Source organism: Chrysochloris asiatica, unplaced genomic scaffold, assembly GCF_000296735.1.
Source record: "Chrysochloris asiatica unplaced genomic scaffold, ChrAsi1.0 scaffold00301, whole genome shotgun sequence".
Classification (NCBI taxonomy): Eukaryota; Metazoa; Chordata; class Mammalia; order Afrosoricida; family Chrysochloridae; genus Chrysochloris; species Chrysochloris asiatica.
The window spans coordinates 2360217-2375035 of record NW_006408819.1 but is presented as its reverse complement, the minus strand read 5'-3'; the positions used below and the strand labels follow the sequence as shown (position 1 = coordinate 2375035).

Genomic DNA, 14819 nt, shown 5'->3' with positions numbered 1-14819 from the left:
AACTCCATTGTAAAGTGTTTTGGGACATTTTATAATCATTTTTCTGAATTCTTTCTCAGGTATTTCCAAGGCCTGCCCTCCTTGCAGCATGGAGAGAAGGTCTACTTCTGGTTCATTTGTCTCAGATATTTTATCGTTTTTCTGGACGTGTGCCGATATGGTCATCTGCTTTTGCTTCTTGGACATGTTTAATGTTAATCTGTGGTCCTAATAATTAACTATGTGTTTTGGTAATTTTTTATGTTTTCTGATTACCTCCAGGAAGATATGATCAGAATGTAGTTTTCCCTTTTCACTCTCCTTATTGCTTAACTAAGAGTAACTTTTTTGGGCCTCAATTGGGCCTGGGCCTTGGGCGGGTGGGTTGAGCCTAGGGCGGGCGATTTGAGCCTCTGGGGGCTTGGGCGTCAGCGACCGGGCTGCAGGAGGGTTGGTCCTCGGGCAGGTGGTTTGGGCCTCAGGGGACTGGGTATCAGCAGCTGGGCATCGGGCGGCTTGGGCCTCAGGGGTCCTGTGCCTGGGGGACTGGTCTGAGGGCGGGTTGGGTCTCAGGGGCACTTGGCCCTGGCAACCGGGCTACGCGGCGGGTTGGGCCTCAGGGGCCCTGGGTCTCAACGACCTGGCTACATGGCGGGTTGGGCCTTGGGGGCCCTGGACCTTGGCGGCGACCGGGCTGTGGACCGCCTGGGCCGTGAGGCAGGCAGGCAATTTGGGCCTTGGTTGGCTTGGGCCTTTGTGACCAGTCTGTGGGTGGGTTGGGCCTCAGGACAGTCCTTGGACTCAGTGGGAGTGTCTGGACCTTGGGAGGGCCTTGGCCTCAGTGGGTGGGCCTGTGCCTTGGGTGTTCCTGAGCCTCGGCGGTTTGGCAGAGGGCTAGTCTAGGCCGGGGCAGTAGAGGGCTAGGGATAATGGCTTCAGGGAGGTAGTGTCTGTATTTGATGACGTAAAAGATGCCACTCTCAGTCTCTCTGTACCGTGGGTACCCCACATTTCATGATATCCGCGCCAATATCCCTCTCTATTTGTTCAGCTTTGTTAGTTTATGCTTCCTTTTCTCTGAAAATGCAGCCTTCTAAGTGGGGTTGCTCTAGCCCTGCATTCCAAGGTCTGCGGGGGGGGCAGAGGCACTCGCCGGCGTGGGCGCGGAAGCGGGAGCCGCGTGCATGCAGGCCAAAGCTCAAAATGCCTGTAATTCCTTAGCAATTTGATCTTTTAAAAAAGCAAGTTCAGAATGTTGAAATATAAGATCGTATGTTTGTTCAAAGGCTGTCTGTCTGCTAGCCAGAGGTTTCCTATGTACGATTCCGCCCCTTTTCCCCGAGACTACCCTACCTGAGCTGCCTGGTCAGGGAAGCGCTGGAAGTCCTCTAATTGTGTTTTTTTTTTTCTTCACATATTTTTCTTGTTCAAATTTTGTGGGTTTTTTTTTTTTTTTTAATAGCAATTTGTAACTTTTGACACAGTGGTTTTGTCAAGCCTGCTTCTGGGATTCGTGCCTTTTAGCATGAATCCATTATACCTCATAAAGCATCCAAAGGAATGAAGCACAACCCTGGGCTCCTGGAATGGGAACCCCACCCCCACCTCATTTCCACTTGTGTTCTGACTCATCTAGTTAGAACTTGTGAGTTGTTATCATGAGTTTGGGTCTCAGATCTGGCAGTTCTGAAAAATGGGAGAGAACAGCATGCTCTCAATGTACAGTAGTAGGTGCTGCTGATTGCTGCACTTGGTATCTGTGGTGCTGACGTCCATCAGCTGAACTAAAATGTTTGTGGGCCACCTGTTTCTAATGTCCAGAACTCACCCACCACATTGGAAAGAAATCAGAAAGCAGTAGGTGAAAATAGCCCAGGCTGAAATGTTGTATCGTAAAAGTTATCAAAGTTAATTGAATTATATTAAAAGAAAAACATTTTTATGGTGGAAAACTAGATATAACTAAAAAGTCACCAATGTAGCCATTTTTAAGTGCAAAATTCTGTGCCATTGATTATGTTTACCATGTGGTGCCACCGCCACTAGCAGCCATTTTCTGTACATATGTTTGAGTGCTGCTTATGGGTCAGGAACCATGCTAAGCCTTGAGGAAGACAGATGGGAACTGAATCTTGCCTGCAGGCAGCTTACACTGGCTTTGAAGAGGACGATCGAAGACGTGAAAACACATCACCTCTTCTTTCTTTCAGCGAGTGGGTCATGGTGATGACAACCATGCTGATGCGGACAGATCCCCTATATTTCTTCAGTTTATTGACTGTGTTTGGCAAATGACAAGACAGGTAAGAGATCCCCAGTGTGCCCCGAACCATAAAATTGCACATTGGATAGCCTCACACTGCACCCTCATCCAAAGGGAAGACCTGTGTGTGGGTGCCGACTCTGACCCCCTCTATGATGTAGTTCCGTTCCATTCAGTTCACTTGCAGATGCTTACGGTCTTGTCCCCCAGCTCTGCAAACCAGGCCCTGCTGCTATCATTCTCTTCTCTCTGGGTCCTGCTGAGTCTGCAGGTGGCAGACATGGTACTGGGCCACTAACCGCAAGGTTGCCAGTTCAAACTCACCAGCTGCTTTTCGGGAACTCTACACAGGGACTGAGTCGGCACCTATGCAGCTGCACTAAACAGCAATCCATACGGGACTATCTTTCTACCAGGGAGGGGCTAGTAGGTTGAACCACTGATCTTGTGGTTTGCAGCCCAACACTTAACCCACAGTGCCACCAAGACTCTTTTCTTGTGAACCCCAGTGTACCAACAAAAAAGTAACCGCGTGCCCTCGAATCCATCTCTACTCATACTGAGCCTAGAGCGCAGAGTAGAACTGCTCCGTCTTTATGGGAGCAAACAGCCTCATTTTCCTGCTGTGGAGCAGCTTGTGGGTTTGAACTGCTGGCCTTTTGGTTAGCAGTTTAGTGATTAACCACTGCACTACTAGGGCACCTAGAGGAACTGGGCTCTGCAGGGGCCCCTTTTCCCTGAGCTGGTTAGTCAATAGCTGCAGCAGATTTGTGCCTGGTCTCCAACATCCAAGCCTGAGTTTGGGGTCTTAACCCTCCTGACAGGAGGAGAGGGGAGGGGTGTGCAGGAAGCACCCAGAACGAGAGAGAAAAGGCTCCCACGTGGTGGGTGCCACCCAGCTAAGGGCAGCTGCAGGGAAGAGTGACTCAGGAGTGAGAGCCCAGCCTGGCTTCCCCTTCCCGGGCCGGACCCCTCCCCTTCCGGTCACCAGCATGCCTTTGACTGCTTCATCATGTGGGAGTGAACCAGGAAGAAAGATGCTCACCAGACGGCCAGCTCCTCCTGCTGGCGGCCTCAACACCACTCTGGAGCACCTGCCCAGTAGCTTGGGGATGACCAGTCCCCATTCCTCTCCACCAGCCCCAGTGATCAAGGGAGCCACACCTGTGACGCGGCTCCCCCACCCCAGCCTGCCTGGACCCCTTACTCTAGCCCCTGGACCTTTTAAAGCTATGCAAAGTAAGAGAAGTAGTCTAGACCAGGTCTGCCCAATGAGACCTTTTTATTTCTCTCCATTGAAGTTTCCTTCAGCATTCGAGTTTAATGAGCTCTTCCTGATCACAATCTTGGATCACCTTTATAGCTGTCTCTTTGGGACTTTTTTGTGCAACTGTGAACAGCAGCGATTCAAAGAGGTGAGTGCATCAGAAGCTTGCCTGAGCCCGCTGCTCTCAGGGTTCTAGCAGTCACACCCAGTGTTCCCGATCCTAGAGACCTTAGGGGTGGTGGGACGGCCTGGGCTGGTGCTATGCTGGCTGTAAATGTCTGTGTCTGTCCCGATGCCAGTCCCACACTGGATGCCCCAGGCTTTGCAGTAAGTTTTGATGTCAGAGAGTGTGAATTCTCCTTTTTGTTTTGTTTTGTTTTGTTTTTTTTCATCATAATTTGGGTTATTCTGGGACCCTAGAATGATTACTGGGTTTTGTTCTTATACATATATGAAAACAAATTCAAAGGTCCGAGTTGAATGGCCTGTGTGCAGATAGCTTGTGACAGAACGGTGGCCAGTGTCTCCTAGCCTCACCATCTTCTCCTTTTGACTTTACCTGTGTGCTTGGTCCATGGTAAATGTACCCTGTACACGTCTCTGCAGACCTGGGGGCTTGGGTGTTTTCTTTCAGATGAGCAATGCAAATAGATCCAGTGTATCTAAAGAGTGTATTGTGAGATGGGGTGACTTTAAGCTTAGTGATAGAGTTGCCTGCCACCCTAGTACATTTCCCCCAAGCGGGTCATGGTTTTCCAGTGACAGAATTTTATCTGCACTGTAAATTCTACCCGCAATCCTGATTATTAAGTCATAAAAGCAAACTACAGCAAAGGTGGGAAAAAAAACATGCAGTTGATCCTATTCTCCCTTCATTCAGAGAGGAGTAGAAATTCCTGGCTCTTCCTTCTACTGACACACTGGTCTGGTGTTACCTGACCTCGACAGGTGTTCCAGGACAGCAGTTGTTATGTTTCCATACTGTCCCCAGCAGAAGGCCATGCATGGCATGGGCTAGAGGTGCTTAGTAAATATTCCAGAATTTTCCAATGTATGAATTCACTTTGTTATTCAAGTCCTTTTCTCTGTTGTAGTTAAGTGCCATCGAGTCGGTTCCGACTCATATCGACCCTGTATAAGGTTTCCGAGGAGCAGCAGGTGAGCTTGAACCGCTGACTTGCAGTTTAAACCGACCTTGCGGTCCAGTGCTTATCCTACAGTGCCACACTAGGACTCATTCTTCATGGCATGAAGGAAATTTGAACGTATTTGCATGCATTCAATCATTTCTCTTTTTCAGGATATCTATACAAAGACTATATCTTTATGGTCTTATATCAATAGCCAGCTTGATGATTTTTCAAATCCCTTCTTTGTGAACTACGAAAACCACGTGTTATATCCTGTTGCTAGTCTGAGTCATTTGGAATTATGGGTAAACTATTACGTCCGATGGAATCCACGAATGAGGCCTCAGGTATCCTATTTTTCTTTTTTCTTCCCCAATTAAGAGAGCATTATTTTAAAAAGCACGTGCGTGGGCAGGGTCCACAGATGCCCTGAGCCCTCACCTTGGTGCCAGCAGGTTCCTCCCACACACAGCCCACTGGGTGAGGGCTCAACTCTCCACTTCTCTTTTCGGCTGCTGAGGGCTCACAGGTAGTCTCCTAGTCACTGCATTTGAGCCTATCCGTGGGGTGGCGATCTCTTGGTGCAACAGACCTGGCGGCGTGTGCTGCGCAGGAGGGAAAATGGTGCCCCTCCCTGCCCCCGCCATACTTGCTCCCTGGCCCATGTCCTCTGACTCCCCGAGCCCCAGCCCCTGATGTGCCTTCACGAGGCCTCGATGCCAGCAGGTGACCGTGGCTTGGTGTGACCCTTCTGTGGAACTCATTCCCATTCCTCTCCCTTTCCCTCTCTCTCTTACTTCCCCTGCTCGGCATAGAGGGACGCCCCTGCTACGCTTGTTCCTAGGTTGAATCATCCCATAATGCAAACTGAGCACGTGGGAGAGCATTCTTTGAGATGACCATTGTCCCTGAAGCCTGCAGAGGGCCGGAGCAGTGGCTGGGGCCATCAGCATCCTTTTAAGAAGCTGCCACCCTGCCACTTGGGTCTGGATTACAGAGAAGCTCCTCTTCTAGCTCTTTCAGGTTCTATGTAGAATGCTAGGCACAGAGGCCCCGTGCTCAGCCCAGCCCGTCAGCCTTCTGCCACCAGCTTCCTCCTTGCCACTCGGTATTTCTGACCCACTTCAGCCCTTTGCCAAGTTCTTCTTTCTTGGGGTGGCTTCCGCATCATGTGTTTTAGCAGCAGGGCAAAGGGCTACAAAGTAGAGTATGTACAATCGAGCACTTTTGTCAACCATGTACATGGTCCACAGAATTTCTTATGCATTCACGGAAAACCCAATCAGAGCCACAGCCTGAACCGAGGTGTCTCCCCTTAGACTCGCTGTCCCCCTCTACTCAGCAAGTGGGAGAGTTGAAGAGATGCTGACCAGCAGGGCAAATTGTTGCCACAAGGAACATCCCCCCACCCCCCACCCCCACCCCCAGAGCCAAGAGCACCCTCTGCTACAGGTCCCTGTGCTCATCAGAACAAAATTGTGGAGGCCAGAGATCAGTTCTACCCAAAGGTTGCTTTTGCTAAGTGCATAACAGACCCTCTCTCAGGGTCACGGTCGGCTCTTGATGACAATACTGACAGTCATGTAAACGGCAGTCATAACCACCCGACAACCTCACATGTGCCAGACACTGGGCGTTTTACACGGGATGTTGTTCAGTGAGCACTTGGATCTCAGGATGCTGAACGGGACCACAGTCCTGGGAAGGGTGTCCTGCAGTGACGTGTGTGCTCCTCAGCCTCCGAGACGCTGCCTCTCGTGATTAAAGCAATCCCTGAAGATGCAGGGCCAGCTGGGAGCTGGTTGGGAGGGCCTGGTGTGGCATCTTTGCAGTTTGGGCTGTACCCTGGTGCCCGCAGTGTTTGGAAGCAAAGAGGAGGCTGTCTGAGGAGGCCAGTACATGTGCTTACAAAGCTCCTTCTGGTAGTGCTGTGGTGGGGAGTGGGAGAGGACCAGATGGGAGGAGAGGTGGCGCTCAGGCCAGATGACAGGACCCTGCTCTGGACACGTGACTGGTGGGTGGTGTTAGTTGGCACAACAGAATGCAACACTGTCCTGTCCTGAACCATCCTCACAGTCGTTAAGCTGGAGCCAGCCCACTGTTGCTGCCACTGTGCCAGTCCATCTCGTTGGGGTCTTCCTCTTTTTTATTGTCCCTACAGTTTACCAAGCATGATGCCCTTCTCTAGGGAATGGTCCCTCCTGACAATATGTCCAAAGTATGAGAGACCAAGTCTTGCCCTCTTGGCTTCTAAGGAGCATTGTGGCTGTACTTACTTCTAACACAGATTTGTTTGTTTTTCTGGCAATGCATGGAACTTTTAATATTCTTCCCCAATATCATAACTCAAATGCATCAATTTTTCTACAGGCATCTTTATTCATTGTCCAGCTTTTACATGCATATGGAACTATAGAAAATACCATGGCTTGGGTCAGGCACACCTTAGTCCTTAATTTGACATCTTTGCTCTTAAACACTTTACAGAGGTCATGTGCAGCACATTTGCTCAATCCAATACGTTGTTTGATTTCCTGACTGCTGCTTCCATGCATGTTAATAGTGAATCCAAACAAAATTAAGTCCTTGACAACTTCAATCTTTTCTCCGTTGATAAGAATGTTGTTTATTGGTCCAGTGCTGAGGATTTTTATTTTCTTTACATTGAGATGCAATCCATACCAAAGGCTTTGATCTTCATCAGTAAGTATTTTAAGTCCTCTTGGCTTTCAGCAAGCAAGGTTGTATCATCTGCATAACACAGGTTGTTAATAACTCTTCCTCTCATCCTGATGCCACGTTTTTCTTGGATTATGTACTCAGCATACAGATTGAATAAGTCTGGTGAAAGAATACAACCCTGTCACACACCTTTCCTGATTTCAACCCCTCGTTCTGTTCAAATGACTGCCTCTTTAGATGGGAGCTTCTGGTCCACAAGGCAGCATTTAAGCCTCAGGGATGTCTCCTTCCTCTAGACCCACTTAGATGCACTGCATCTAAGAGATCCGCTGTCAGGCCCACCTGGCTGTGGAGAATGGTGGCCAGCTTGCGAAGTGACTGGGATCACGTGATGGACCACAAAAAAAACTGCCTAGCAGGTCCTCAAAGAGTGACTGCTGGGCTCAGCAGCGAGCCGTGCCTTTTAGCCATCCATACCCCTGCTCTCCTGTCCCCTAGCCCCCTTCTTCCTGTAACCACCCAAGTGGTGTGTTGTCTGCCTGTTTTGTTCTGGTAGGTGCTAGCTACCAAGTGCTGTGTGGTTTGGGTTTCCTCTTGTCCTGCTCTGTGTAGCTCCTCCCTGCCAAGTAGACAAGGAGCCTGGCAGGCCTAGTGAGTGCTCCTGGAATGCTCATAGGAGGAAGCCAAGCTTGTGGGGAAAGAGGATGCTTTAGGCAGATGGGAAAACTCACACATTCGTATCCCAAACCCTGGAAGATTCTGGAATGTGCACAGGGAGTGGAAGCAATACTTGGGAGGTGAGGCAGTACACACACTACACAGGGTAGGGGGGGCGGGGGCCAAGGTCAGGCAGAAGGTTGGAGGGTAGCAAGTGTGCAATCTCCTGAGCTGGCTGAGGACATGCCCTAAGGTGCTGTGTGCAGGCTGGAGTGGGAGATGCAGAGGGCTTCGCAGACCTCAGCCTGAGCCTCCCTAGTTGGCTTCACGCACCCCTCCCCACCCCATAGCTTCACAAGGGAGAGGCTGGGGCTTGGCTCCCTGGGCCCCCAGTGGGTACCTATGACGGCTTGTTAGCTGAGATGGGTGGTGGAAGACTAAGGTAATCGAACTTGGAATCCCATGTTGTTGTTTACTTGCTAGCGAGTCAGTTCTGACTCATAGCGTCTCTGTATAAGATTTCCAAGGAGCAGCTGGTGAGTTTGAACCGCCGGCCTTGTGGTTCAAACTGACCTTGCGGACCAGTGCGCCACACAAATCCGTTTCATTTCACTAGAGCTGCTCCTGGTCCTGGGCTCATGACAGGCAGCAATGCTGAGCCGCTGGGAGGGCTTGTCCAGCAGGGGGCGCCCCTGCTCTGGCACCCAGCAGTGCCTGGGGCCGGGTTGCTTACTCCCATTCTGAATGCTAGAAATGGACCCACCTTTAAGTTGTAGAAAGAACTGGTGTCACAGAAGTACTTTAAGTAACAGAGCCCTTTGTAAACAGGCAAAAATACAGAAGTGAATCAAGCTGGGGAGGGGAGAGGCGGGGCCTTCGGGACAGAAATTGAAGACTGCGGGGTGGTGCTGAGGCTGTGCATGGAACCCCACCTGCCTCCTAAGCACAGGTCCAAGCCCAGCAGAGGGCCAGGCAGCTCTGAAGTGCCCTTCCTGCCCTAGCTCATTCAGAAGCAACAATACCTAGTGTCCTCTGAGGTGCCAGATTCGTGGGGAAGGGTCACTGTACACTTTGGGAAGTGATTGGACAGTGACTTTGGAGACTCTGGCTGTCCCAAGTGTCTTTATTTTGAAGTGATCATGACATTAGCCCTCACAGTGTCAAGATGTTGAAACGTTGCCTTTAAATATGAACAGTGCCACCTGACCCAGCAGTTCCCCTCCTAGACACTCGGAAGAATCGAAGGTAGGGATGCAAGCGGACATTCATACACCAGTGTCCGGTGCAGCGCTGTGCACATTGTCCAACAGCTGAGGGGGAACCACGTGATCCGTCCATATAGTGGGTGCTACTCAGCCCGAGGGCGGCAAGAAGTCCTGGGGGACCCTTGAAAACGTGATGTTGAGTGAAAAGTCAGACACAAAAGGGAAAACCGCATGGCCCCACTCATGAAATGCCAGGGACAAGCAAGTGTGGACACACCCAGGGTTTATTAGTGGTTTCCAGGAAGGCAGTGGGTGGGGAGGTCAAAGGTTGTGGACTTAGCTAGTGGTGCTGGTGGCACAATTCTGGGAAGGTACTAAAAGCCAAGTCCTTAGACCAGTTACAATATGACTTTCTTCTCAGTGACAGTAGCAGCTGTGACGAATCAGCTGTGTCTTCTCCCCAGATGCCGATCCACCAGAATCTCAAGGAGCTGCTGGCTGTGCGGGCGGAGCTGCAGAAGAGGGTGGAGGAACTGCAGCGGGAGGTAGCCACGCGCTCCGTCTCATCCTCGTCTGAGCGTGGCTCCTCACCTTCCCAGTCAGCCACCCCAGTGCACACTTCTGTCTGAGGGCGCTGCACAGTACGCCGCCCACACACACACAGGGATAAGGGCAGGGCCTGACAGTCCCTTGGCGGCCGCTCTCTCCACTGCAGCTTCTGCTTTGTCTTTTCAGCTTAGGCCCAGTGGCCTTCTGTCTGGATGGTCCTTCTAGCCACTGGCCACTTGTGTGGCTCGGAGGCCGCTCTGCCTGTGCCCTCCGGCCTCAGGAGCTTCCCAGGCTGTCAGGTTGGCCTCGTGAGCTGCAGTCTATGGACTGGCAGCTTTGGAGCAAATAGAGCGAATTAGTGCAATACTTAGGGTTAAGGACGTTTTGCAGGAATGATTTCGCCATGAATTACTTCATTTGAAACTAACTTTGACCACTCTTCAGTGTGGCCAGCCCTGTGACTTTGTTCAGCCCCTTGCTACAAGGTGAAAACTGTTTTTAAATGAACTCTTTGGTGGGGGGAGACAGACATGGCCTTCTCCCCCAGTTATCCTCCTTCTGGCCCAGTGACCGCCGTGTACATAGAAGGTATTTTTTAAAAAGAGAAACCTGCCTTTATTTTCCTATGGCCTTTTTTAAGTTTAGAGTAAGTCACCCGAGGAGGGGTCCGCCTAGCTGTACTGTGAGAACTGCTTTCCGAGAACCCTTATGCTAGCTTTGGGTGGTGGGCTGGCAGCCAGATTTGCACCTGGCCATTTTAAACCCGTCTACACCTCACATCACTCTGGTACTTGTCCCCTGGGATGGGGAACCCAAGACCCACCTGCCCTAAAGAGGCATAGCTCTTAAGTGTGTGCACCTGTTACACGCTTGAACCATCCCCCCTTGCCTCATGGTCCAGATCCCTTAGCTCCGCGCATTGGCGCTACTGCATGCCGAGCCTGTAAAGCCACTACTGCACCAGAGCCACCTTGCCGGGGGGGGGGGGGGGGCCGGGTGCAGATCCCCAGCTGCCAGCAAGCCACACCTCCACCCCCAGTGCTGGATCCCACCCAGCTGTGCTGTAAAGCCCCCTGCTTGTGTCAAAGAGTAGACGTGGTGCAAAGCCCTTCTGATTAACCTTATTTCTGAGAATGGTGTTGAAGAGATGTTTTTATAGTCAGATGCTTGGAACCTTCTAATTCTTGAAGACTCTTTAGTGCGACACGGAAAGCTTTCTCTATGGGAAGTTGTCCATCTGAAATCAATGTGAGGGCTTTATCATCTGGGTGGTTTGTTTCTAAATTGAAGTCTCAGTGAAATGAGCTTTGGATTTATGGTCCAGATAGAAACTAAATGAGGGTATTCATTGATACATTGATTTCTTTAAACGGGAACATTGCCTGGTTTTTCCCGGGAAGAGCACTTTGAACCTCAGCGGCCCCAGAGCTGTTACATGCAGAGTGGGCACAGCTGGTGAGTTCAGCTACTGGTCAACCACTCTGGCATCCCCGCCCTAGAACTTCCGATTGGATTCAAAGCAGCGCACCATACCCTTTTCCTTTATGTGTTCCTAGAACATAGCCGAGTTCCACCAACTGGAATTACAGTTTGGATACCTACATGATTTTTTGTCTTGGTGTATTTTAAGTGTACTAGAATGTAAAGCCTTTGCAGTTCAGGTTTTTAAAAGCTGGTACAGTATTTGCCACATCGGATGCACTGTTTCAATTGAGAATTAAAATGAGAGGATGTTGGCTCTACGGTCTCGTTTTGATTTCCCTCTTTTAAGAATATTAGATTTTTCTTTGATAAAAACTTCGTAATAATAAACTGCAGGAATTGACTCGCTCTTATGTGCCCAGAAGAATACATGTATGTCAAGTACCTCCACATGATTTCAGAGCTCTGGTGGCACACTCAGTCAAGTGCTGGGCTGCCAACCAAAAGGTTTGTGGTTTGAACCCCCCAGACACTCCGTGAGCGCAACCAGCAGCAGTGTGATTCCATGAATTTGACACAGCCTTGGAAACCCAATGGGGCAGCCCTTTTGTCATGCTGTCAAATCAGTTCCGACTCCTAGCGACCCTGGCCTGGCCTAGGTCATCCTCACAATCTTTGAGCACATTCTGGTTGCCGCTCTGTCAATCCATCTCATTGGGGGGAGGGGGGTTCCTTTTTTGCTGACCCTCTACTAAGTATGCCCTTCTCCAGGGATTGGGCCCTCCTGAAGAGTTCTTCTGCAGCAGACTTGTCTAATGCATGTCATTTCATTTCTTGACTGCTGCTTCCATGAGAGTTGATGGTGGATCTAGCAAAATGAAGGCTTGGGCAACTTTAATCTTTTGTACACTGATATGAATGCTGTTTATTGATCCAGTGGTGACGATTTTTGTTTTCTTTACATTGAGATGCAATCCATATTGAAGGCTGTGGGCTTCATCAGTAAATATTTTTAAGTCCTCTATCACTTTCAGCAAGGAAGGTGTATAATGTGTGTTTCACAGGTTAATGAGTCTTCCTCCAATCCTGATGCCACATTCTTCATACCATCACCCAGCGTCTCAGATTAGTTGCTCAGCATACAGATTGAATAAGTATGGTGAAAGAACAGAACCTTGGTGCCCACCTTTTTTTGATTTTGAACTATTTAGTGTTCCTTTGTTCTGTTCAGACAACTGCCTCTGGGTTTCTGTATGGGTTTCTTAGGAGCACAGCTGAGTGTTCGGGAATACCCGTTCTCTGCAATGGTTTCCAGTGTTTACGATGGTCCACACAATAGAATGCCTTTGCATAGCCAATAAAGCACAGGCAGACATCTTTCTGGTATTCTCTGCTTTCAGCCAAGATCCATCTGACATCAGCAATGATATCCCTCATTCCATGTCCTCTTCTGAATCCGGCCTTTGTTTCTGGCAGCTTCCTATCGAAGGACTGCTGCCACCATTGTTTAATATCTAAAGCAATGTTTTTCTTGCATGTGATACGAATTATATTGCTGGATGATTTCTGCAATCCTTTGGCTCAGCATTCCTGTAGGATTGCTTGAGCTGGAGTTGACTGGATGATAGTGGGTGGGACTTGCATGCTTTGTTCTCATGAAATCTTCAATGTGATCATACATCCGGGCCTATAAGGCTAAGAGCCGATTTTCAGATCTGAAATGCCGCTAGACTCTAACCTGGAGGAAGATTTGTGTCATGGGGTGGGGCAGTGGGGACACGCAAGCATCAGTGTAGGTGCTGTGTTCTTTGCGGTCGAAATTGGGTCAGCTTCTCAAGAAGCACGTGGGCCTGCCTTGCCTGGTTTAGTTGAGGGACTCAAGGCTGGATAGGGTGGGTGAAGCGACACTACTTCCCACAGGTCACTCTTTGCCAAAGGCCCTGTGTCCCCTAGTGAGTGAGATGATGTTCGGTGGAGGCGACCCAGGTGACTTTTGTCAGGCAGTTTTGTCCCCTAGGTCTGACTAAGTGATATTTTACCAGCCTGGTTTGGTACAAATACGCCCTCTGACCATACTAGGCAGCCTGCAATCACTGCACATGCAGCAATGCCTGGCTCTCCTCCTGGTTCACAAGGCAAGCCCTCCAAACACTGCTAGAGGCCTAGGAATCCTGCGCGTAGGCTTCCAGCTACTACTCAGCTACTTCTGGGTGGCACTAGCGGGCTGCCAGCTTCCTACAGGTGGCTTTGAGCACACCCCTCCACATCTCCAGGCCTTGGCTTCTCTGTACATTGAGTCCTGACGCTAAGCTGCTCATTGAGGGAATGAAGGCACAATGTTCTAGAGAGCGCCTTTGGCCTCAGGACGAACGGAATGTGGTGTTCCACTCACAGGTGGAAATAGCATCACTCAGCAAAGTACCTTAACACCATCCAAATGCAATGGTCTGTCAGGCTGGACTTGGTTTAAAGCAAACACTGGACAGTTTATAATTCATTTACACACATGCAGAAGAGGTGCAGGGAACTGGTACCAATCTCCAGGCCCAAGCTGGCCAATGCTGAGGCTCCGGCTGGAGGAACAGGTGCCCTAGGCTACATGCTCTGGGAACAGGAGGCGGACGATGCAAGTGAGGGGTCAGCCTTTGGGGTCCAATGTCGACTACAGTGAGAACAGCTCCCAAGTGCCCCTTGGCGGAGTGGGATAGACATGGGGGCTGCAGAGCTCCTACACCATCATGTGTGTTGCTAAAGCAAGCAAACATCTCTTTCCTCCTCATCAATCTGGAATTTTTTTTTTTTTAAGCAAATCCCAAACATGCTGCTAGCTTCAATGCTCCTTGATGTCTGTATCTTTGGTTACACAAGTGGAGGGTTAGTATCTCCCCTACTACACCCATCAAGCACACCCACTCCTTACATAATGGCTCGAAAGACCAGGTTCTAAGACCAGGCCATTGTGTGGAAATCAACGTTATGCCAAAATAGAGGATGACCATGTGGCATTGCAAAATGGAAGTGACTGCCATATGACTGAGATGCTGGCGCATTCACACTGATACTTACCTAAGCATCACAGCCAACAGGACGCTTACCTTGCACCTCAGATGGACGTCATTAATGAGCCAAATGATTGGAATTTTTTTACTAGCGTCAAAAATCTGAAATGTTGACTAATAAGATAGTCACTAAATGAGAAATAAGTGAGTGTGACTCATTTCCAATGCATAAATGAGCCTAAGAAACGTTCATCATGTGAGCCTTCAGACCCAACTAATTCCTGTGGAATCACGGGATTTAGGCCTGAAAGTCACAGCTTCCTACTACTTATCTGGAAGAGTCCTCAATTTTGAGAGTGAACTATCATGAGATGCACGTGTGCACTTTGTTGTTTGTTGTTAATTGCCGTCGAGTCAGTTTTGACTCCTGGTAACCTTGTGCAGGGTTTGCGAGGAACAGTTACTGGATTTTGAGCCACTGACCTTGAGATTCAGACACCCCACCAGGACTCCCTGTCTGCACTTAAATCCCCCAAAAGTCTCTACTTAGCTCGGCTCTCTGGAAGTCCGGCACTGAAAACCTGTCATCCAAAAGACGACCAAGATGCAAATGTCCTGGATGGGGTGGGGTGGGGTGGGTGTGTGTGTGTGTGTGTGTGTGTGTGT

General features: G+C 49.7%; 1 protein-coding gene across 1 annotated transcript in view; it reads left to right on the top strand.

Moving 5' to 3' along the window:
• Positions 1 to 9812, top strand: part of MTMR1 (myotubularin related protein 1) — a 59636-nt gene extending 49824 nt beyond the window's left edge. Inside the window, exons 12-15 of the mRNA XM_006874774.1 lie at positions 2190 to 2282; positions 3544 to 3657; positions 4810 to 4986; positions 9648 to 9812. Coding sequence (XP_006874836.1) covers positions 2190 to 2282; positions 3544 to 3657; positions 4810 to 4986; positions 9648 to 9812 — 549 coding nt within the window. The remainder of the gene's footprint in view (positions 1 to 2189; positions 2283 to 3543; positions 3658 to 4809; positions 4987 to 9647) is intronic.
• The last annotated feature ends 5007 nt before the right edge of the window (positions 9813 to 14819 follow it).